General features: G+C 57.7%; 1 protein-coding gene across 2 annotated transcripts; it reads left to right on the top strand.

The window, feature by feature from the left end:
• Positions 1–7206: 7206 nt before the first annotated feature.
• NR5A1 (nuclear receptor subfamily 5 group A member 1) lies at positions 7207–22905 on the top strand. 2 transcript variants are annotated; one of them, XM_072353091.1, is made up of 7 exons: positions 7207–7393; positions 9363–9478; positions 9735–9876; positions 12166–12803; positions 17949–18068; positions 18217–18364; positions 20980–22905. In XM_072353091.1, the coding sequence occupies exons 2-7, from the start codon at positions 9377–9379 to the stop codon at positions 21225–21227; spliced, it is 1398 nt and encodes a 465-aa protein (XP_072209192.1). In that variant the 5' UTR covers positions 7207–7393; positions 9363–9376; the 3' UTR covers positions 21228–22905. The 2 variants fall into 2 exon arrangements, with proteins under 2 accessions (XP_072209192.1, XP_072209193.1); XM_072353092.1 differs by having other exon boundaries at positions 9360–9478.
• Positions 22906–23149: the final 244 nt, after the last annotated feature.

Here is a 23149-nt window from a genome sequence, read left to right as displayed (position 1 = left end):
AGTCATCTTATTGCCAAATACCCAACAAAGCCACTCTGTTCGTTATTCTGAGTTTATCCAAAATGCTCCCAAGACTCGTGCTGTACCAATAGTGGAACCCCTACATTCATTCAGGATGACAAATGGACAACTTGTGTTCTTTCTGTTGTATACACCAAATTTTGTAAAGGTCGATTGGCAGCATTTATTGTAGGGAGTAGATCCTTACTAAACCGACAAGTAAGGGAGAAGCTTTTATACCAAACCAGAATGTAACTCACTGGACAGTCATTCTTAATACCTTCTGCACCAAGTCCTCTAATGACTTGTTATTTTTTAAACAGGGTAAAGTGAATGTGTTGCTTTGCAAACTCAGGTATTATGAGAAGGTAGGAATGTAGCTAGAAATGTAGAGATGTTAGGTCAGTCACTAGATGTATTTGTGAATTTGGTTTGAAGGACACCCTGGAAAGGTTGGAATTCTTGTTCCATTCTTCACGTAACATTCGGTTTACAGGGCCTCATATTTTATTTGTGCTTAATGCTAGCAGGGGGAAGTTCATTATCTTTGGTATCTATCTGCTGTTGCTTATCTGACCTTCTGTCATAGAGGAATCAATCAACAATAATAGTCTTTGGTAGAATTTTCTGCCATGACAAGTCAATTTTTATCCCCGATTTGAAAGATAAATTGGCTGACTGACCCCCTCCTCTCCTTCATAGTATTTGTGCAAATGGAAAGCTGAAGAGTTACTTTTAATCCAAGCAAAGATCTGGGACATAAATTTGAAGAGCAGGGACTCACCTTTTCGGAAGAGCTCTGTGTATGAACCTTGTTGCTGTTTTACAGCTCACAGCTTGTCATCAGCAGAGGGAATAGAGCAGAAATTGCTGCTACAGGTGACGGGGGTGAGACCCCAGGACTTGAGCAGAAGCTCTGACAACTGCTGGCTTTTCCTTCCTCTGCCTGTTTTGGGTTGGGCTTCTGTCCCAGGAGCAGAGCCGTGTCCCTGTGGTGTATCAGCAGCCAGATCTTTCCTCAATGCTGCTGCATGTGGCTGCCAGGCTGCTCTGAGATGCCAGGAGCCTTCCTAACCTGATGGTCCTGGAGATGACGACAGTGGCATGCCGGGCAGTCCCCGCAGCCATTTTGCACACACACCAGCTGCTTTCTAAGGGTGAGGCATGCTGGTGGCTGCCATCTCATTTATCTTTCCTTGCTGGCCCGCACTGCTGCGCAGGGGCACTGCACGCTGTGGGACCCAGCTGTAGCTCCAGCATCTGTAGGTCTGAAGTGTTGAGCTTTTCCAGCCCGTTGTCATGTAGGGACTGACAGGGAGCGACTGAGCCACGGCTGTGAGCACAGGGACTCCCCTGCACGGGGCGGGCACAGCCAGCTCAGGTTCACTATGTGAAGTCTTGTCCTTCAAACCAACTTTTTTAAACAAAAAAACTTGAATTTCTTTTTATTACATTTTTTTTTTTAAAACTACAAAACAAAGAAAAAAAAGAAAAAACAACAAAAAAAAACCCTTCTGTGAATGTGCTATTTACCATTCATTCTTTCTTTCTTGGTTTTGATTTGAAGCTATGAAGCTTGGTGTCTGTGAAGTGTTGTTATTTCTGTATTTCTCAGGATAATAAGCGGCAATCATCCCTGCCACGTCGAAGGCAGGAGAAAGGGGGAAACGTGGGGAACTACTTTAGGTGTGAAGCTGATTTTTAAGTTTTAGATGATGTGTGAATCGGGGGTGATGCATGAGACGTCAGCATCAAGCCGTAGCGTTTCTCTGGGTTCTCAGTGTGTTGTTTGTAACACACAGCAGCTCAGGGATAAGTATTTAAACGTGACCCAGAGAAACCCTAAGTTTTGATGTTGCGGTGGTTGCTTCTTTCATGCCTTGTCTGGAGGACTCTCTGAGATCTGAGTGGAGCCTCCCCTGGATATCTGGGGGCTGGGAAGCGTGCTGCCTCCTGCTCAGCGCCCTGGGAAAAGCAAAGGGCAACGTGCTGTCCTCATGGGGAGCTGCGCTTCCCCTGCGGTTTGCGTCAGTGCGGGGAGTGGGAGATTCCCCCCCTGTGCTCCCATGTCCAAAGCACCTCACAGCTCCTGGAACCGTGGAACGGTTTTGGTTGGAAAAGACCTCTAAGATCACCAAATCCAACTGATGTACCCCATCCTTTTTTTTTGCCCTTTGTGTCGGATGTGTTCAGATGCTCACAGGAAAGCTGAAATTGGGTGTTACTCAACAGGACAGTCTCTGGCAGACAGTCCCGTTCCTGCAGTCAGTTGGTTACTTCGGAATTGGAGCGTTTTAATTTTCAGTTGATGCAGCTTCCTCTTCGTGCTGCTCAGAGCACCAGCTCTCAGACCTGTGGACGCTGCTCACTGCGGCCGCCCCCAGCAGCACCAGGCTCTGTGCAGCAGCAGCACTGGGCCAGGGCCACTGTGGGTAGTGGGGCCACAAGCTGCTCCCTCAGCCATCCCAGCGCCTGGGGTGCATGCAGAGGTTACAGCAGCCGTGCAGAGCTGGGGGGCAATGCAGGCAATGTCTGCTGTGAAAAAGGAAGAGAAAAAAGCAAGATTCTGTGCAGTTGACCTCTAACAGGTCTATGAAAGAAGCAACACGGTTCAGTGGCAGAAATGCCCCCAAGGGCAGAAAGAAACAGAAATTGAAACCAGATGACGATCAACCTTAACAAAGCCTTTTGTGATTCATTGTTTTCTTTCCATTTATAATATGTCTTGTAATAGTTGATAACATTATTGACTCAATTTCCATGACAAAACTACCTCGTGTGACATCCTGTTTATCATCTCAAAGGGATTGTGTGAAAAACAAAATGCTGCCGGTGTTTGGTGCTGGTGCGGCCCAGAGGGAGCATCCACAGTTGTTCCCTCGGTGCAGGAGGTGGCTCTGATGGAGCGATGTTCTGCCCCTTTGCCTGCTGGGTGCTGCACAGCGCTGAAGTTGCAGGGTCGAAGCGCTGTGGTGCCACACAGGGCTGAGCTCTGCATTCCCTCGTGATGCAGGATGTGCTCTGCTGGCTCGGCTTGCTTGGTGCCCAGCCTGGAGCAGGCTGCAGCCCCCATCCCTGCACTGCTGGCCTGGGGTTCATGGAGCTTTGCATCCTGGCTTATAGGGTGTGCCCAAAGCAGGATGGTCCTATTCCTTAGGACCCTCTGCAGATGTTTCCAGCGATGGTTTCTCCCAGCAGCACGCTGTGTTTTTCCCACGATCCCTTGTGTAAATCAGGGAAGCAGGATGTCTCCTGGCATGGCATGCTGTTACAGCTGGAGCTGGCCCAGCCTTGCTGTGGCCCCACCGGCGTCCCCCAGCCCACATGGGGCACGGTGCCGTCCCCGCTCCGCTGCTCCGCTCTGTGACTTGACTACCTGTGGAAATGTGACCAATAAGTGTTGAACGCATGTTTAGCGAGTGTTAGCTGTATGAACTAATAAATGTGAATTGTTCTGCACCGCTGGCCAGGCTGCCGTCTGCTTTCATCCTCCACCCTGGATAGTGGCTGTCCCATCACTAGGGGGCCAGCATGGGACTGGTGCTGGCCCTGAAATGTGTCTAGGTGACACACAGTCTCATGGGGTGCATGAGTGTGTCTGTGCCCCACTGAGAGCAGGCACTGGGGTGGGCCAGGGGCACTACGAGGTGATGATGTGGGTTGATGGTATGGGGCCATGGGGGGTGGCTGGGCAGAAGAGAGCTGTGGGTGACTGTATGAACCCCTCGGAGATCTGAGATGCTGTGAGGTGGACACTGCTCTGAGCTTCTCATGTTTACATCTTTGTGTGCAGTGGATGCATGTTGAGGCCCTGGGGCACTCTGTGAACTGCTGAACATACAGATGGTGGCTCTTAGTCCTCCATGGAGAGGATGGATCTGTGTAAGGTCACTCACAAGGGTAGTGCTGTCCTCCTGCAGCAGACATTTTTACCTAGGAGTCTCCAGCATCTCTTTCAACAACAGAAATCCTTTTGTTCAGACCAAAAATGATGGAGGAGCTGCCTCATGCTGGGCCAAGCCAATCAGCACTGGCTGCAGGATGGCTGCAGGTTGGTTGTGTCTCAGACCACAGCTTCTCTCTGCAGCATTGCTCACTTCTCCCTTGCTCCTTTCATGAATTATGGAGTCCCAGCAGGAGTCATGCTGCTCTGCTGCTCCACCGCGTGCTCTCCCTTTTCCTGTCCCTCTCCACTGTGCTCATTTTGCTTGTTTACAGCGCTTCTCCTCCCAGCAGTGTGGCTCTGATGCCTCTGCCCCATATTGCCTGGATTTATTCCCCCAGGGGGCCCTGGAGGTTGGCGGTGCATGGGGTGGTGCAGAGGACGCTGTACTTGCAGGGTTGGGTTTGCCCAACACCAAGGCAGAGCCTGGGGATGTGCGGCAGCATGGGGGCTGCTGCAGTGGGAAAAGTACCAACATGTTTTAATTTCCAGCTGAACCTCTGCTGACCACTGTATTTTGATTAGAGCTCTGCTTCCTTTTCATCTCCGAGCTCGGGCTGGTGACAACTGCCGCAGCCTCGTGCGCCGAGTGCCATAGTTTATCACCGAAGGCCAACTGCTCTATGAATCCAGAGCCAGCGCTGAACAAATCACACTGTCACCAACGTCAAACTTGTTAACCTGATCTTTGGTGGATCACCAGTGTCAACATTGCACGGGACATACATTATCGGGCCCAAGGTCTTTGGGAGATGCGTTTGTCAGGCTGTTCTGTCACAGTCCCACTCTTGACCTTAGCAAAGTAACTTTCAAGGATAAGCTGCCTTCCTCTTAAAGAGAGAAGCTGTCCCCCAGGGGTCACCCACAGCCAGGGTGGGGTGCAGGGTGAAGACGGGGCTCCCCTTGTGGTGGGTGAAGGTCTGCAGGCATAGCTCTGGACTGGGGGGACTTCTGCTTCATTCCCCACCACCCTGCCTCCTCTGGGCTCCCACCTTGCCACCAGCTGCTCCCACTTTGTGCAGGAGTTGGATGAAGGACAGATGCTGCTGCCAGGATGGTGGCAGTGTGTCCCCCAGCAGGCTCCTGCCTGCCGCTCCGTGATGTGCCGCTTGGTGAGGGGGCTGCTCGGGGCGGGGAGCAGCCGTCGGCCCCCGAGGCAGGCACTGGGCTCCAGCCCCGCGCTGCTCTCCCCGCAGGGTGACCCCGCTAATCAGCTGTGAAAGAGAAAGAAAGCCAAAGAGAAATCTTTCTCTCCACTAACCTCATCACAATAAAGATTCCTATAAAGAGCTCTTATCCTTGAAGAAAATGAGGCACATAAGCAAGAATAGTAAACAAAAGGCTGTCATTTTGACCCAGGAGTGCTTCATGTTGTTGGCAACTGCCAAGAGGAAACATAAAGAGAGGCTGCATCCAAGTCCCAATTATGCAGAACTATGTGACTGATATGTCAATGAGTCCCCCCGGGAGGAGACCACCAGCGCTTCGCGGCACTGCCTGCGCACCATCTGCACACACCGCCATGCGCCGGGCCTGCCCGCGCCCCCGAGCGCAAGCGTGCGTGGCATCGGAAGAATGCGGGAGACAAGGTAATGTCAGCGGCAGCTCCACTGCCAAAGTCCTCACCGCGCACATTATCGGTGCGGGCCGCAGAGTCAGGGACTGCGGGCAGCCGGCAGTGCAGGCAGCCGGCGGCGGCCAACAGTAGTGCTGACCACACCTGCTGCAGGCACGCTCCGGGAACGTGGCGCAGGCAGGAGGGCTGCCCTGCTGCCGATAAGCCGCGTGGATGGAGATAACATCCCAGGAGGAGATATGCTTTGCTGAGCATCAAGGCTGCGCACCAGCGAGGAGCCAAAGTGCGGCTGCAGCCCGTGGCAGCGGTGCGGTGTGGTGGGCTCAGGCTGTGGCCGTACGGCCCTTCGGCTGGGGCAGTGATGATGGCCATGGTGGGGCTCCGGCCCAGCAGAACACAGAACAGATGCGGTGCCGGTGCCCACCCGCCAGGACCCGGCTCCACACAGGACCCCATGAGGCCGGGAGCCACTGGAGCCGGGCCGTGGCCTTGGCGAGGGCCTGTGCAGAGGAAGGTGCCCAAGGCCGCAGGGACGCATTTACCCCCGCAAACACCTTGCTTCCAAAATAGCAGACGGGCAGCGTGAGGCCGGGCCTTCCCGGGGGAACAATGCCCGGCGGGAGCGGGAGGAAGCGCTGCGGCCGCCCCGTGCTGCTCCATCCCCGCCTCACTCGGGGCTGAGCCACGAGCCGCTGCGTGCCGGCCTGGCGGGACCTTGAACCTGCCAGAGATTTATTTTCCCTGACATTGGCATTGCATCGGAACATCTGGCATTCGGCTGATAATTGCTGGGGATTGGGGCGGAAGCCGCCTCTCCAGGCCTGGCTCTTCTACAGAGCTGTGTTTTCGTTGACTTTCTCCTCTCTTCAGCTGCTGAGCACGGAAAAAACAACCTGGGCAGTGCAGATTGTGGCTACCACTCCTTCCCTGGGCTTTGTGCTCCCTTCTGCCCATGAGGACTTACCCGGGCCCTGTCCCTGCCCTCCCCACTGCCCTGTGCCAACCCTCCAGGCCAGGGGCTGCAGTTGGGCCTGGGCATGGATCCACAGGGCAACACTATGCTGAGCAATAGTGGAGCATGGTGCTGTTGGGGGAATAAATCTCCACTCTGGAAGGAGAGGTATCAAAGTGGCCGCACCTCAGGGCTGCTCCTTGCCACCATGCAGGAGACGGAGCCCTCAGCCGTGCAGTGCCTGCAGGCTGGGACGGCACCAGGGCAGTGTGGGAGGTGGCAAACCCATGGAGCAGCGGCTCTGCCCCCACGCCTCGTCCCCAGTGCTTCCCGTGCAGTTCTCTGCAGCCCCAGCTCCACATGGTCTGTGCACCTCGGCTGCCTGCTGCTGGGCTCACTGCCCCGTGGCCTGCCCCGCCGTGTCCATCTCACAGCCCCCTCCCTCGCACCGTAAATCAGCACAGTCCCGACGTGGGTGCTGGTGCTCTGCCCTGCCCGCTGTGCCCCCACCTCCCTGCAGTTCCTCTCTCCTGGCGCTTTATCTGCTGCAGAGGTCCCACTTATCTCCTCTGTCACTTTCTAATGCTAGTTTATGAGCAGCATTTTGTAGCTTAATTATGATGTTTTTCAGCATGGTCACGTGGCCGCAGAAACCAATAAGGCAACTAAGTTGGTCCACCTCGGCCGAGCCTGGCCCCCATGGGGAGGAGATTGGCCGCTGTCCTGCACCGGGCGGTGTGCGCAGCCGGACCCACACCTCCCCAGCGGCCACAGCCCTATAAATCCCCCAGCCCGCCCACAGCGGACAGCGCTGCCCGGCACCCACGGAGGCTCCTCGAGCTGGAGCTGCTCACCGTTGACGCAGAAGAAGCTCTCCTGTGACCTCGGCCCTGTGCACAGCACGGCGCTGAGTCGCGTCGCGGTGAGTACTTGGCGGTGGGGAGCCCCATGGCTGCCTGTGCCCCTTCCCATGCTCTGCGGTTCATGGGGTCTCAGAGACATGGCGGAGGGTGGGGACGCTCGGCACGGAAGTGAGAGCCATGCATGAGCCTCTGCTTCCCATCTCCATGAGGAGGGGATGGAGACATCAGTGCTAGCTGTGCCTGGGGAAATGCAGGGACATTCAGGGGTGCCATGTGACACCTGGGGACACCCAGGGATGCCCACCCCTTCTCCAGGCCCTCTGGCAGCAGCTGGAGGCCCCGCCATGGCCTCAGCCGTGCTGCGCAGAAGCGCCGGATCCAGCTGACGGGATGAGGGGGCGGTGAGCGGAGGCTACCGAGGGCTCCAGGAGTGCAGGCGGTACTGAGCTGTGTGTGCCTGGCCCCAGCTTTGGCACAGCCCCTGCGTCTTGGAGCAAGCTTGGGGGTGGCCAGGACCCACATGAACCCCATGGCCCTTCCTGTACTCCTCTCTCGGTGGCTCTGTAGCTCACAGAGGCTTTCTGGGGCTGCTGCCTAGAGGCTCCACAGGCAGCAGGAGTGCTCCTTCCCAGCCCAGCCACCCCACACAGGGGCTGCTCCGCTGCTATTCTTAGTGTGGGCTTCACGCCGGGTGGCTCTGGAGTGATTCTCTGCTGAGCCCGCTTCCTGTTTGCCGCACATCCCTGCCAACACCGCTTCCTCCCTGGGGCACCACGGGCCTCATCGGGTGTGCAGGATGAGCCATATGGGGCGAGCAGAATGGGACAATCTGTGTGGGATGGGATGTGAAGGATGGGATGTGCGGGATGAGATCTGTGGGATGAGCCAAGCCTTGCTGCCAGTGCCCTCCCTGCAGCTCCATTGGGCACCAAGCACCTCGAATCACAGTGACATGCATGCAGCAGAACAGAAGGGTGTCTCAAGGAGAGCAGCTTGTCCCTGTGGGGCTCAGCAGTGGATCCTTGTTCTCCTCATAGCCAGACACCTTCATGGCACCAACGACATGGAGCAGGCAGCTCCTCTGGCTTGAGTGGTGCTGTGATCCTGGGCACCATCCTGGTGCAGAACACAGAGCTGGCACTGCCCCCTGCCTCAGTCCCAGCTGTATTTTGGGCTCGATGGCTGGCTATGTTCACCTGCGAGCAGGAATCTTCCACGCAGGACAGATGCAGATGATGAAGAGAACGTACTTCTGCACTGATCTGCTGGGGAATGTTTCATTAAGAGTCCCTAAAAATGAAGCAATTAATGAAACAGCAGCACTGAACGTGCCACAGGGCAGCGCTGGCAGCATTGCCGTGTGCGGGCGGCCAGCCAACACCAATGCCGGTGCTGTTCCCGATGGCCGCAGGGGAGGTGCAGAAGGCCGTGCACCCCACGCTCCTCACCCCGGGCTCTGATTAACTCCCTGCCACTGCCTGCTGTGGAGGCAAAGGGGTTGCTCCGGGCAGCGCTGGGGGTGTGGGGCTCTGGATAGAGTTGGGAGTTAGAGCTGGGGTTAGGGTTAGAACTGGGGTAAAGGACACGGTGGATGCTGCAGGCAGCGTCCTGTGCTTGGGTGACACAGCAGCCCTCAGTCCCTTCTTATGATGATTCCTGAGGAGGTACCTTCAGCACGAGGTACCCCCAGCACGGGGCTCCCTCAGCCCATGGCCGCCCCCAGCCGCAGCCCCCGGCGGCGTCCCGCTCCCCTCCCGCCCTGCCCTCGGGCTGCCGGGTCCCCGCAGGTCCCTCCTCCCCAGCCCGGCCCCAGCCGCCCGCCGCCCGCTCTCCCAGAGGAGGTTCCCCATCCCCCGGGGGGCTGTCCGCCCGCCCGCACCCGCATGGAGATGCTCTTCCAGGCGCTATAAAGGGCTCTGGCTCCGGCACCTGCGCTCGGGCTCCGCCGCGCCGCTCTCCCGCTCTGCATCCGGCGCAGGTCTCGGGGCCGCCCGGTGCCGCCCCGCTGACCCGCCCGTCCCGCAGCAGGGCCGCCGGCGGGGATGGACTATTCCTATGATGAGGACCTGGACGAGCTGTGTCCGGTCTGCGGGGACAAGGTCTCCGGGTACCACTACGGGCTGCTCACCTGCGAGAGCTGCAAGGTAGGAGCCGCCGGGCGGCGGGCTGCGGGCCGGGCGGGGAGCGGAGGGGGGGGCACGGCCGGGGCCGGGGCAGGGGAGCCTCCCGCGAGCTTCCCCCCGCCCGGTTTCGTTGGCGGCGATTCACCGCTCGGCGACGGGACGGGAGCGCGGCGGGAGCCGGGCGGGGGGCAGCGGGCGGCGGGGCCGGGAGCGGGGAGCGGGTGCGGGTTGATGCGGGGTGCCGGTGCCGACGCATCGTCGCCGTTGACCGCCGCAGGGCTTCTTCAAGAGGACCGTGCAGAACAACAAGCACTACACCTGCACCGAGAGCCAGAACTGCAAGATCGACAAGACCCAGAGGAAGCGCTGCCCCTACTGCCGCTTCCAGAAGTGCCTGACCGTGGGGATGCGTCTGGAAGGTACCGCGGGGCGGCCCGGGCGGGGGGTGGGTGCCGTCCTCCCGCCGCGGTCGATCTGTCCCTTGAGCTCCCGGGGCCGGGAATTGCCGCGGCGGCTCCGATTCCGTTTTTCCTCCCCGAGTCAACGAAAAATTCGTTTTGCCGCCCCGTATTCTGCTTTTCGTTTCTTTGTTTTTGTTTTGTTTCTCCCGGGTTTTGGCTGCCGAGGCTTCAACTTTCCGGGACCGTCTTTGCTTGGCAGAACGTTGGGAAATAGCTTAGAAATCACTGTTTTCCTTAATCGACAACGCCAGAAGCCGAGACTTGAGGAAAACGTTAAATATGATGAGACCGACACGAAAACTGCGGGTGATCCGCCGCAAATCACTTTTTCTCCCTGCGCGGCTCCGGGCGGCGCGGTAACACGCGGTGATCCGCCGAGAGCCGCGCGTCGCAGCGCTCAGCCCCACCGCGACGTGACGGTCGGGCTCTGATGTCCCCGAGCCCTACGCCGGGGTTTCTGCCGCTCTCGGCACACGCAAAGCGCGCTGAGGGCCCTCGGCAGGCAAAGGCGGATAGGAAACCCCCCAGCTGTGCCCTCGCCCCTTTTCCCGGCCGCGGAGGCAGCGGGCGCGTGGCGGGGCGGCACCGCTCCTCGTGCGGGCCGTGCAGGGGTGGCCGTGCCCGATCCAACAGCCGGGACGGTCAGCGCTCTGCGGCAGCTCTGGGCACGGGACGGGTGCTGGGAACGAGGCGAGGCAGAAGCGGCTTTTGCGCCTTCGGGGTGGGGACGGGCACGCTCTGCTTTCCTATTTGGGGCGGTTTTCGTCCCGTGGAGCCCATTCGGCCCCGTGTTTTGCCCGGGCTGCGACAGCCCGCTCACCCCTTTTTGTTTCTCCTCGCTGCTCGCCGCAGCAGCTCACCAAGGAGGAGGCACCCGCCGGCGAACGGCGTTCCCGTGGGACCCTTTTGTGCTAAAAACACGAGCCCACCTTGACTTTGTGATCGGTGTTTTTCGGTCAGGGAATCTGAGCTACGCGGGAATCCTCCAGCAAAACAGGACAGGACAAAATCCAGAGGGATTTCAGAACGTCTCCGGTCCTGAAATGGAAAAGTGGAGCGCGAGGGAACAGGAAAGCCCCTTCCCTCGGTGCTCGTGCTTCGGGAGCAAAGGCGGGGATCAGCGTTTGGCACGGGAAGGTTCTGTGTGAGCACTTCCCGCACGTGCACGGCCGGGCTCCGCTCCCTGGGCATCGCCCTGCCCGGCCTCGGGCCGTGGGGGGGAAACAGTGCATTATTTGAATGGGGAGATCTGTGCTCTCAGCGCACCGCAGTGCAGATGGGGGTGCAGGCTGGGACCCAGAGATGTGGGTGGAGGCCAGGCATAGCCGGCGCCGTAAGTGGTGAACCCTGAAGGTAGCGGGGCTCTTAGAGCCTAAGCGGAGGCATCCCAGTATCCAGGCTCCCCAGTATCGAGGCATCCTTGCATTGCGCGGCTGGAGAAGCTGTTTGCATGAATAAAGAACGAGGGAGGAAGCGCAGAGCAGCTCCCCGGGGAGCACATTCCTGCTTCCCTGCAAATGCTGCTCTCGGCCGTGCCGCCGCCCCTCCAGCCTGCGAGGGGAAAGTCTGGGGGCTTGCAGCACCCGCGGGGCACGCGGGCAAAGGGAGGCCGAGGAAGGAGGGGGGCACAGAACAGAGAAGCCCGATCTCGTGGGTTGCGAACCCGCCCAGGGGCTGCTCCCTTCCACGCGGGGCCGCGCGCTGCTTGCTGGCTCGTTCCCCTCTCGGCTGCCGGGGCTGTGCGGGTGGGCCGGCGGCCGCTATGCCGGGGCCAAGCTTGTGCTGCAGAGAAGCACCTGCTCGGGTGACACATTCTTGGGTTTAACTCGAGGCTCAGAGCAGCCTCTGCTGCGCCGCCACAACAAGCAGGGCGGTGGGGAACGGAGCAGCAGGGAGAGCGCTCTGGAAGGTGGGAGAGGATCGCAGAAGGCAGCACAATCTGCGCTGTCCTGAATGAAATCCTAGGGCTGGTTCAGGCCCCGGGGCTGTGAAAATGAAAGCAGCGTCAGGCAGCCTAACCTGCCCGAGCTCCCGGGACTCTGCTCTGTGTGCTTTACCTCGATGCATTTCATACACCCAAGTATGTCTTTCTCCCTCACCGTGCCCAGAGCTGCTAAGGTGCTGCACAGCCCAACCCACAGCGCTCTGGGAAGGGGTCCCACTGTCCCCAGCCCCATTGGTCCCTATTCCCCCCCCCACGCCCTGGTCCTGCAGCCCCTCACCGCAGCTCTGCTCCTTTGCCCACAGCTGTGCGTGCGGATCGGATGCGCGGGGGGAGGAACAAGTTTGGGCCCATGTACAAACGGGACCGTGCCTTAAAGCAGCAGAAGAAAGCGCTGATCCGCGCCAACGGCTTCAAGCTGGAGGCAGTGCCGCAGATCGTGTCACCTGTGCAGAACGACTATGGGCTGTCCACCATCCACAGCATCCACGCCATGGCCAAGACTCTGCCGCCCAACCCCGCTGCCCTGACGCCTGCTGACTATGAGCGCGGCCCCTACGGGACCCCCTCCCTGGCCATGACTGTGCCCGGCCACACGCCACTTGCTGGCTACCACTACCCCTCCTTCCCAAACCGCGCCATCAAGTCTGAGTACCCAGACCACTACAGCGCTGCGCATGAGGCCGTGCCCGCCTATGCATACCCAGAGACCTACCCCAGCAGTTCCCCACCCGACATACCCGAGGTCATCCTGAAGCTGCTGCAGCTGGAGCCTGACGAGGCTCAGGTGAAGGCACGAATCCTGGCCTGCCTGCAGCAGGAGCAGGGCAAGGGCCGGCATGAGAAGCTCAGTACCTTCGGCCTCATGTGCAAGATGGCCGACCAGACGCTATTTTCCATCGTGGAGTGGGCACGGAGCTGCATCTTCTTCAAGGAGCTGGAGGTAGGGCTGGGCAGTGGGGGCTGGGGGCCAGCACTAGCTGGGTGGGGGCTGCAGTGTACCAACATGGGGTGGAGCAGGGGGTTCTGGCTGAGCACCAGGATGGTCCCAGCTGGCAACATGGAGCTTGTGTGTCTGATCCATCACTGCAGTGGGGGGTGTGGAGGCAATCGCAGGCAGAGTGAGCGTGGTGTCAAGCTGAAGATATAATTGAAAAACCTAACGTTGAGGAATTACGGTTGAAACAATTCTCTCTGTCTTTGGGAGGAAAATTGATGCTGTCAGGTGGGTGCCCAACAGCAGCCAGCAGGGATGGGGTGAGGGCCCTTACACCTCCCAGCCCCACAGTAACTGGGGCCAGCAGTGGGGGGGAGCAGGGCTGGGGCAGCCCAGCTGTGCTCAGCCATTTCCATTTGTAGCTGACCAAAGATCCCAAATGGGCAAAATCGGGAGATACATTTTGCAACGCAGCCAAAGAGAGCTGAGCCACAGGCAGGGAAATGTTGTGCCCTCCCTGCACTGCCCCATACTGACCCATCCTGCTGCTGTGGGACTGGGCCTCATGCAGGGGCCACAGGGTAGTCCTCGTGCCCAAAATAGCCCCCAGCTGCACAGAACAGTGTCCGGAAGGCACTCAGTGGGGCTGGGTCGGGCTCCTTTCAATAATATCAGTGTCCAGCCTGGATTTTGGGAACAGGGTGGCTGTTGTTTTGCAGGAGATATTATAAACAATGTAAATGCGGATCTCAGCTGCACGGCCATGTAGCCTTGTAATGCTATTGTCTTTCCGACTGTGTCAGGAGAATGGGCTGTTTCTGTGTGAATCCACCTCTGAGGGCTCCAGGCAGGAGGGCCAGAGCTCTCACCTTGGCACAGGGTAGTTCCACAGCCCCATGGCTGCTCCCTTCCCTGCACAGTGCATCAGGGCATGGCAGGGTGGTAAATGAACTCCTGCTAGTGCTGACTTTATGGCTTCACCCTAAAGCCTGTGAGCACGGTGTAAAAGCGCAGCTGCAGGGATCGATGGCTGTAACACAGGCAGTCTCCACTGCAAAGTCAGGGCTCCTCAGGGCAGGGACACCGTGGACCCCCCACCCCTGGAAATGGCCACATGAAGGTGGCTGCTGCTGCACCAGCCTGAGAAGGGCAGCTAGAGGCTTTGAGGGGTCAGGCAAAGCATTGGCATTGCACCAGGCACTGGTGCATCACAATGGTATTGCACTGGTATTGCACCAGCATTGCACCAGCTTGCTGCGGGTACCCCTCAGCCAGCAGATCCCATTCCTGCTCCCATTCCCATTTCCATTCTTGCTGACAATGGGATGCTGCAGAGCAGACCCTTTGCCACCACCTCCAGGGCATGGCCGCGGCTGGGGGTGTTGGGGAGACGCCGCTGTCTGTGCCCTGGGAAGGACGCGGGGGGAGAGGGGCAAGCGGCCTCTTGACATCAGCTCGCACGCCACGTCCGCCCGCCGGTGCGGGGCAGCCAGATTGAAAACAGATTTAACTTCCCAGATATATCGTTTCATTTAAGGGCCAGTAATTCTGTCAGTCTGCCACTGACAAACGAGGGTCCCCATGCCAATCCGCCGCGAGACTGATGTCGCCGCGTTCATCTTGTGTCACCAGGAGGAGAATTACGGACTGCGCTGGCCTTCGGAGGCAAGACTAATAATGCCGCGCGGCAGAGGGGGATTTGGGGGCCCTCTGTTTATCGAGGGCCGGCCACAGAGCAGCGGCGCGAGGCCACGCGGGCGGAGGTGGAAGAGGTCAGCGCTGACGCCCATAAATACGAACTTTAACTGAGTCTAGATGAGATGTGTCAGGGCTGAGGGAAGATTTGCAGCGGCTCTTCAGGAAGAAAAATATGGGCCAGGGGTGAAATATATTTTGTAGGGTTGTGAGTCTCAGGCAACTTTGTCCTTTCAGATGTAATTTCTTTATATATATATATAAGGAGAGAGAGATGTGCACGCACACATTCGTACACACCCATCGTGTCTGCCTGAGGTTCATTTTATATACCAATATTGTTTAGATAGATGATACTGCTCCGTGCACGTATAAATGTCCTGTACACGTTATGCGATGACCTTTGGGTTGAGATGAGCAGCCAGGAATGTGCAACAAACTGCTGTGGCTCCAGCCTGAGGTCACCCAAAGCCCAGAGTGTGGGTACACGGGCACGTGGTGATGGGCATGTGGTGAGGGGCACGTGGTGAGGAGCACAGTGGCTGGTCCCTGTCTGTGGCACCAATTTCACTCATTCCTCGGGAGTGATCTGGGAGCTCCTGCTGGTCCCATATGCAGTCGGCTGCTCCTCTGCCTCTAGCACACATGGGTCATGTTGACCCCATCTCCTGGCCAACAGCCAGCGCGTTTTTGGCAGATTTAAAATCTCCTTCTGGCGGTGGACGCAGCAATGATGTTCAGCATCCCATGCACTGGGGTAAATGTGACTGCTTCCTGCGGCCGTGTGCTCCCACGGTGACATGGGGAAGGGGCAGCAGCCCGGGGCTGAGCACAGCTCTGCCTGCAGGGAGCTGACCCTGCACTGTGCTCAGCGGTTCCGCTTTGCGCTGCCCATTGTGGTGCTGTCAGGGCAGGGGGAGTGATTCCTGAGTCTGGCCACTCACACCTTGTGTTTGTGTGGGGTTTTGATCGCGGTGTTTGGTGGATGGTTAGTCCACTTTCACACTCCCCGGCAGCGGTGCTGACAGCTTGTGTTCACACCCAGGAGCTTCCCGCACTGTGGGTTGGGGTGCACCTGCAGGGACAGCCCCACAGTGGGGTCTTGGGCTCCCCAGGGGCATTACCTGCCCCTGGCAGGTCCTTATTGCAGGGCAGTGGAATTTTCCATTGGTTGTTGACTGCCTTCTCTGCAGTGGCGGAGCTGTGTGAGCGCTCACCCCATGTGAGGAGAGCTTCACTGCCGTGTTCTGTGCAGCGATTGAATGCTTTCTTCAAAAAATAAAGGTCAGTTTGCATCAGGTCCTCCACGCAGCACTCTGCTGGAAAGCCTTGACATTAAAAGAGGAAGATCCCTTGCTTAACTTTTGCAGGCAAGCAGGGTGCGTGCCTCCTCACCAGAGGACTGACCGCCTCTGGATGGCCGTGCATTAAGAGCCCCTCCTCGGCCATGGGTGCTGCAGGGTATGGGGCTACAGGGGGGAATGCCTCAGCTGCCCCATGTGGGTGTGGGGTTGGCTAAGGCTGAGCGGTGCACGTTGGAGTGGGAGGCTGGAGGTGTGATGGGGATGTGCTGGAACTGCCTGCAGAGGTGGGGAGAAGGCAGTTAGCAATTGTTCAAGGAAAGAATGAAGATCTCAAGATTGTTTAAATGTTTCCTTTTGGAAAAGATATATATATATATTTAAGCCACTTTTAGCACAAAACCCTCAGCCTGTCCCTTCTGGAGCTCATCCCAACAAGGAATGAGGCACAGGAAGGAGGTTACAAAACAACACTGTGAGTCTGAGTGTGGGTCTCAGCACTGCTGCGTGCAGTGGGGTGGGAGCAGGGCTGTGCCGGGAGCCCAGATCCCTGTGCTGCTGCACCGCCTCCGGACAAGGGTCACCCAAGATGCACATCTTCCATTTGTTTTGATGCAGAACAAGCTCTTCCCCAGTTCTTTGTGCAACAGCTGGGCAGAAGCTTCTGTCTGACACTGCTCTGTTCAGCGCTGCTTCCAGGCATCCTCACTGCCTCCTGCTGCACCTTGCTGCCATGTTCATCCCCAAAGCCCCCAAAATACATCTCAGTGGCCCCTGGGGGTGCTGGCATGGGATCCATAAAGCTCTTTCTCATCTCATTTCTATTCCTTTTGCAATCTCCCGGCACTGGTTTATTGCCTCTTCAGCCAAACGATGGCATTATCCAGCTCTATGATGCCGCATCTGTCTTCCTTCCATCAACACAGAGAGCAAATGGCACTGCAGCGCTCTCCGGGTGGTGCTGGGGGGGAGATGACTGCGGTCACCCCATCTTTGGATGTGGGAACGATGGCTTTGGCACTGCTCATGTCCTGCAGCACCACCAGGACAGGGTTGGGCACAGCTCTGCCTTGTGCCACGTGCACCCATCCCTGTGGCTAGCTCACTTGCCATCCACCACTGGCTCTGCCTCCAGCCCCTGCTCTCCAGTGAGACTCTGGGAAGTTCAGGCACTTTGCCTCCCTGTGTTGAATATCTTAGCATTTCTTTGCAAACCCAGTTGTGCACACGTAGCTGTACACACTTAGAGCCGTGCACATTTCTTACAGTTGCACACACTTACAGCTGTGCACACATATAGCTGTGCATACCCAAACAGCACATAGCTGTGCGTGTGGGTATATGAAGGTGCAGGCAGCTGGGCATGCTGTGGGGGTGCTGGGGTTCAAGTGCTGCCCACGCCTCCCACAGACCTGCCCTGGGAGGACGGACGCTCTGTCCCTGCAATCTGGAAGCAGCCCAGAGCAGCCTGCAGACACAGAGCCTTTGTGCAGCTCCGTCAGGCTGCAGGAAAGCGGCCAATGACTGTTTTGTTAAAGATGAGATTCCTGCTGTGTGGAGGCAAGGCAGCACTGATAAGGGGCAGCCAGCATCAGTGGGACATAGACGTGTGTGGGTGAGGGACTGGGAAGTACTTTGTGGATGTGGTGTGTGCAGGGCTTCCATTGGTGGGGACAGATTTGTGAAAAGTGATCCTTTATCTGGGCGGAGGAGGGAGGGGGCTCCCAGGGGGGCGGTGGTGCTCCCTGAGTTCCTGCTGTGAGCCCTCCCTACCTGTGGCCCTGACCACAAACCTGTGGTCCCGTTGGGGGCAGCCCCATGATTCTGATACCCCTTGGGCAGAGGTTTGTTGGGCCTCAAGCACCCCACGTGGCCGCAGTACAGTGCCAATGCTCTGCTCTCCCTGCTGGCAGGCAGCCTCCTGCGGTGGCACACATTGATGGCTGGACTTGCTGCTGTGCTGGGGTGGTGGACACAGATTTCTGACACCGCTGCCTCTCCATTACCTCTCACTGCACCCACATTGTGCCACACTGAGCACAACACTCCCGGTCCCATGGGATGGGTGCAGGCACTGGGATGTCCTGTGGTACAGCTGGGGCCCAGCACCACGTTTGAGTGCTGGTGCCAGCAGTGTGGCTCTGCTCTCTTACAGGTGGGAGACCAGATGAAGTTGCTGCAGAACTGCTGGAGTGAGTTGCTGGTGTTCGACCACGTGTACCGGCAGCTGCAGCATGGCAAAGAGCACAGCGTGCTGCTGGTCACTGGGCAGGAGGTGAGTGTGGGGCTGCACCACAGTGTGGAGCCAGGGACTGCTCTCTCCATTCTGAGCTTGCTCCTCCCTCCAGTTTGTGGTGGGCACATGGTGGGATGGGCATGGGGCCCATGCTTGCTTTGCTTGCTTGATGCTGTTCCTCCCACAGGTGGATCTGTCGGCAGTGGCGGCGCAGGCGGGCTCCATCCTGCACTCCCTGGTGCTGCAGGCACAGGAGCTGGTCCTGCACCTGCACTCACTGCAGGTGGACCGACAGGAGTTCGTCTGCCTCAAATTCCTGATCCTCTTCAGCCTTGGTGAGCGGGGACTGTGGATGGGGGCATTGGCTGTGCTCGCAGATGGGCAGAGGGGATAAAGAGGCTTTGGTGTGGCACTGGGAACAGGGGCCGAAGCCTCAGCGCTGCCCTGCCCCGTGCATCTGGAGCTTTGGGGGATGTTCCTGCTTCGTCGTGGCTGTGGAGGACACTACATCCCCAGTCCCATGAGCAGAGCCTGTTTTGATCACTCGCCTGCTGCAGGGAAAGCAGTGGCTGATAGCGCCCTGCAAACCGCCGTGCTGGCAGAGGCGGCTGCAGGGGATGGCCCTATCTCCCGGGATGTGCGTCAGCAGCACCCAGGCAGCGGCTGCATGCTGCTTCTGATTAGGCCCTGCTGGGAGCCTGCGGTCGGCCGAGGCGGCACATTCACACGGCCGCTCCTCACCCAGACAAAACACGGAGCTGCAGCTGAGAGCTCACCCTGCCCAGCCCTGCTGCCCCCGTGGCTGCACCCTCTGCCCGTTGCTGCTGTGCAGGGATGTGATGTGCGGCCCCGCAGAGGGCAGCCCCAGTGCAGTGCGGTCCGGCCGCCTTCATGCCCACTGCCACCACCACCTGCTTGGTGCCACCCCAGCAGGAGCTCTGATCTCGGCACAGAGCTGCTGGGGCTCAGCTGTCTGCTGTGCTGCTGCCTCACACCTCTGCCACCACCCGGCTTCACACCGTGCCAGCTGCTGCTAATTGTGCCCAGAGAGAGTATGTGGGTGGGTCCCTGCGGCACATGGGTGCTGGGGAGAGATGGGCATCTCTGTCCCATCCCTATCCCCACCTCAGAGTGGGGTTTGCTGAGGACATCCCTGGCAGCAGTGGGTCCCTGAGAGCCTGGAGCCACACAGCTGTCCCCCCCCCCTGCAGCTGCAGCATCTCCTCCTCCCAAGGCGTTCTTTTTTTTTTCTCTGGAGCTGTTTTGAAATCCACAGAAACCAGATATGGCAACTCGCTATTTCAACAGTGATAAGGTGTGGCACAAACAGTGCTGGGAAATGGGGGAGCTGGGGAGAGGGCCATGCCCCACTGCTGCCCCACAGGTCCTGCAGTAGCAAAACTGGACAGTCCTCCAATGCTGCCCTGTCCCCATCTCCATCCCTGAGCCCATCCCTGTCCCCATCCCTGCCACATATGGCAGCAAGCTGGGCATCATCCTCCCAGGCAGCGGCGGTTGCAGCACTGCTCTCAGCCTGGGATTCCTCATCCCCAGAGCAGCAGCTTTCAGGGAGGGCGTGGAATAAAACAGCAGTGTTTTCCCAGGCATTATTTTGCCCCAAATTCAACTTTTTCTCTCCATATTGCAGAGCTCACTTGGAGTAATTTGCCCTTCTCAGGCTCAGCTGTAGAGGATGGGATTGTGTATTATGTTCAGGATGTAATTGCCTTTAACAAGAGAATTTCCACATTTACCACTCTGCCACAGCACAATCAAAGCCAAGCCCCACTCACAAGAGCTGCCATTTGAGTTCTAAATAGATTTCTCTCCTGAGCAGGTAAAGAGATTTAATTAAAATTAGGGCTTCTCAAAATAGCAATATTTATGAGGACGGCACAGGTTAGCTTTGTTCTACAGAAGGGCTTAATAGAGCCTTAATGGATTGACCTATCATTCGATTTCATGACTTACATTCATGAAGCAGCTACTCTTGGGGAGGGGAGGAAGAGAGGCTTTTATAGCCCACATTCCCTTAAGCGTTTGCAATTTATCAGCAGCTTCTCCCAAACAAAAGGAGCTGTGAATAGGAAGAACACTTGAGGGCATAGAAATAATCCCAGGCATATCTGTATGTGTGATGGGAGGCTTTGTCACAGGACAGTCTTTGCAACTGCTGCAGTGTCGCTAAATGAAGTGAGTCAATGTTATTTGGACAACATTCTTTATTCCTTGCAGGAATGAAAAGATTATTCAAATATTCAATTAAACAGTGAATAGGGTCTTTCAGAGAACCAGGTGAGTTCATCGAGTAGAACTAGCTATTGTTGAGCCAACTCAGAGGATAGATTTGACATTTATCAATATAACTTCTTTTTTTTAATGACATGCACAATAACCTTATGCAGATAAAGAGATTTCATAACAACAACCCCGGGTAGAAGGGAGCCGGCCACAATAGGAGCAAATGTGCCACAGGAGTTAAAAGGGAAGGGTGATCTGATAAGTGCCAGGCACGCCCCACAGGGCTGCAGCCCACACCGTGCAGTGCCCGGCCAGCCCTGGCCATGGAGGCTGAGCCCCTGGGCCCCCCCCCCCACCAGCACTGCACATTGCCCTCCGGAGAGCTGCTCAGCCCTTGCTGTGGCCATGGCCTGTTGGGCTCCAAAGCCCCAAATAAACCATAGAACCCCACTGCTTTGCTGTCCAGATCTGAGGGCTCCGCGCAGCCAGGCAGTGTCCAAACTGCAAACTCAGTCCTTAGTGTGGACACATGGGAAGGTGGCAGCACGGCGAGCAGCAAACCGAGCACCCGAGCTGCGGCACCAGCATGGGTACTGCGGGCATCCCAGGGGAAGGACAGTGGAGACAGACCCTCCTGGTGCACCCAGCACGGTGCGGGCAGTGCCTGTGCCTGGCTCTGCTTCACTCCCCCCGTCTCACTCTCTTGTAGATGTGAAGTACCTGGAGAACCACACGCTGGCTAAGGATGCTCAGGAGAAGGCCAATGCAGCACTGCTGGAGTACACGGTGTGCCACTATCCGCACTGCACGGACAAGTTCCGGCAGCTGCTGCTGCGGCTGACCGAGGTCCGGGCGCTGAGCATGCAGGCAGAGGAGTACCTGTACCACAAGCACCTGAGTGGAGAGGTGCCCTGCAACAACCTCCTCATCGAGATGCTGCACGCCAAGCGGACTTGAGTGCAGTTCTCACATGGACTTTGCAGGGCTCCACGCAGCAATGGGGCAGGACACGCACCTGAGACCACCTCTCCACCCCACGCCTCTCAGTGATACTATTTAACCCATGCTATGGGAGGTCCCAGATGACTTATTTTAATACATGGTAAGGATGGTTAATGGTCACAGGGCCGTGTGCTCGACAGCCGGACTGCCTTGCCAGCAGTGCAGCCCTGCAGACCCTGCACAGTCAGTGCCTGACTTGCTGCCTGGCCCGGCTCTGCAGTGTGAGCAGAGGAAAAGCCTATCCCGGCTTTGCTCCCATTTCTGCTCCTCTCCTGCCATCCCTGCACTCTCTCTCCACTGCTGCCCTCCCACTGCCCAGCATGCCCCCAGGGACCCTTGGCGTACAGGGCATGGGAAGAAGTGAGCTGAAATCCCTCTCGGTTGTGGGGTTTCTCTTTGCTCTGGCACTGGTATAAAGGCAGGGGATTTCTACAGCAGCAAAGCTGAGCCCTGGAGCTAAGAGACCTGCTCCTGTCTGCTGTGAAGTCACTGCTTTCCCAGCACAAAGCAGGGCACTGCTGGCCCTTGGATGGCTGTTTTCTTAGCACTTGCCAGTACCATGGCAGGAATTGGGGTTTTGCAGCCCTTGGCACCTGCAGTACCCAAATCCCACAATATGTCTGGGCCCAGCTCACGTCCAGGATGGCAAGGCTTTGTGTAGAGGCTTCAAGAGTCAGTGCTGAGGACAGGAACTTGTCCCTGGAACACTTCAGCAGGACAGGAGAGGGTGCAGGGGCAGAGGCACCGCCAGGCAGCCACAGCCTGGGCAGATTCCTGGAGCTCGCTCCAGCTACCAGCCATGTTTATGCGCTGCTGAGGGAGCAGCCAAAGGGCAGGACAGGGACAGAGATGGACACCATCCCCTGGCTGCCTGCAGGTGATACTGGTGGAGGCAGCACTGCAGGCAGCAGGGCAGGAGGGATGCTCAAGGCCCAGCCTCATGCTGTGGGCACCGGGACAGTTGCAGCAGCACGTGCCAGCACGTGCCCAGGGCTGCAGCTGGAGGCCATGGCAGCACCCCTGACACTTGGGCAAGGAGGAAGCAGAAGGGCCGGCACTGCCTTGTCCCCAGGTGACAGCAGAGCGCTGAAGCCACACACAGATGCCGGCTTTCCTCCTGCGCTGGGCTGTGGCTTAGCAGGGCAGCACAGAGGCTCCATTGCAGCCTCCTCCTGCCCTGCGTTGTGTCCTCACCAGTGCCCAGCACATGGTCCTGCCAGCTCGGTTCAGGTGTTTTCCCCGCTGTCCCATTTGGATGGGACACTCATACAGCGCAGCTCCACGCAGTGCTGGGGCTCGAGGAGTTCTCATGCTGCCAACCGCCGACCCCAACTTGTTAGATACAGAAGAGCATGTTTGTTTTTGCTTTTCAACGTTTGTGCATTTTCCTCCTGAAGTCTGTGGTTCAGTTTCACCTTCTTCTTTCCGTGAACTTCAAGAACTGGAGAAAATGGTTTGGGAGGTAAAAGATTTTATTTTCAGAAAATGAAAAGTGTCCTTAAGTGTCTCTCTCCCTCTCCCTCTCTCTCACATCCTTTCCTCTCTCCTATCCCTCTCCTCCTTTGCTCCCCACCCTTCCTTCCCAGGCAGGAGGTTATTAACTTCCATGTCAGGAGTAAACCACTGTAATAAATTTTGCAGCTCATTTAAGAAGGCAGACGTTGTCTTTTTTGATTGTATTTCTGACACTCCTTCCTGGTGCCACCCCTCCTCCTGGCCCCAGGGCACCGCTCAGCCCCCCAGCTCCCATCCCATGGGACCCCCAGCAGGAGGAGACCGCTGCTGTGGCTCAATAGGTAGGCATCAGTGACTCAAACCTGATTCCAAGTGCTGCTGTGAATTGCCATAGCGACTCTGAGTGTGCTTTGCAAGTAAGC

The sequence above is a fragment of the Excalfactoria chinensis genome, chromosome 18 (genome assembly GCF_039878825.1).
Source record: "Excalfactoria chinensis isolate bCotChi1 chromosome 18, bCotChi1.hap2, whole genome shotgun sequence".
Taxonomy (NCBI): Eukaryota; Metazoa; Chordata; class Aves; order Galliformes; family Phasianidae; genus Excalfactoria; species Excalfactoria chinensis.
This window is presented reverse-complemented; position numbering and strand designations above follow the sequence as displayed.

What these genes read in the sequence shown, in the direction of transcription:
- NR5A1 (XM_072353091.1), top strand. Translation starts at nt 9,377, where the DNA reads ATGGACTATTCCTATGATGAGGACCTGGACGAGCTGTGTCCGGTCTGC. An exon ending in TGCTGGTCACTGGGCAGGAG is followed by an intron (nt 18,069 to 18,216) that starts GTGAGTGTGGGG and finishes TTCCTCCCACAG; the next exon opens with GTGGATCTGTCGGCAGTGGC. An exon ending in CCTGATCCTCTTCAGCCTTG is followed by an intron (nt 18,365 to 20,979) that starts GTGAGCGGGGAC and finishes ACTCTCTTGTAG; the next exon opens with ATGTGAAGTACCTGGAGAAC.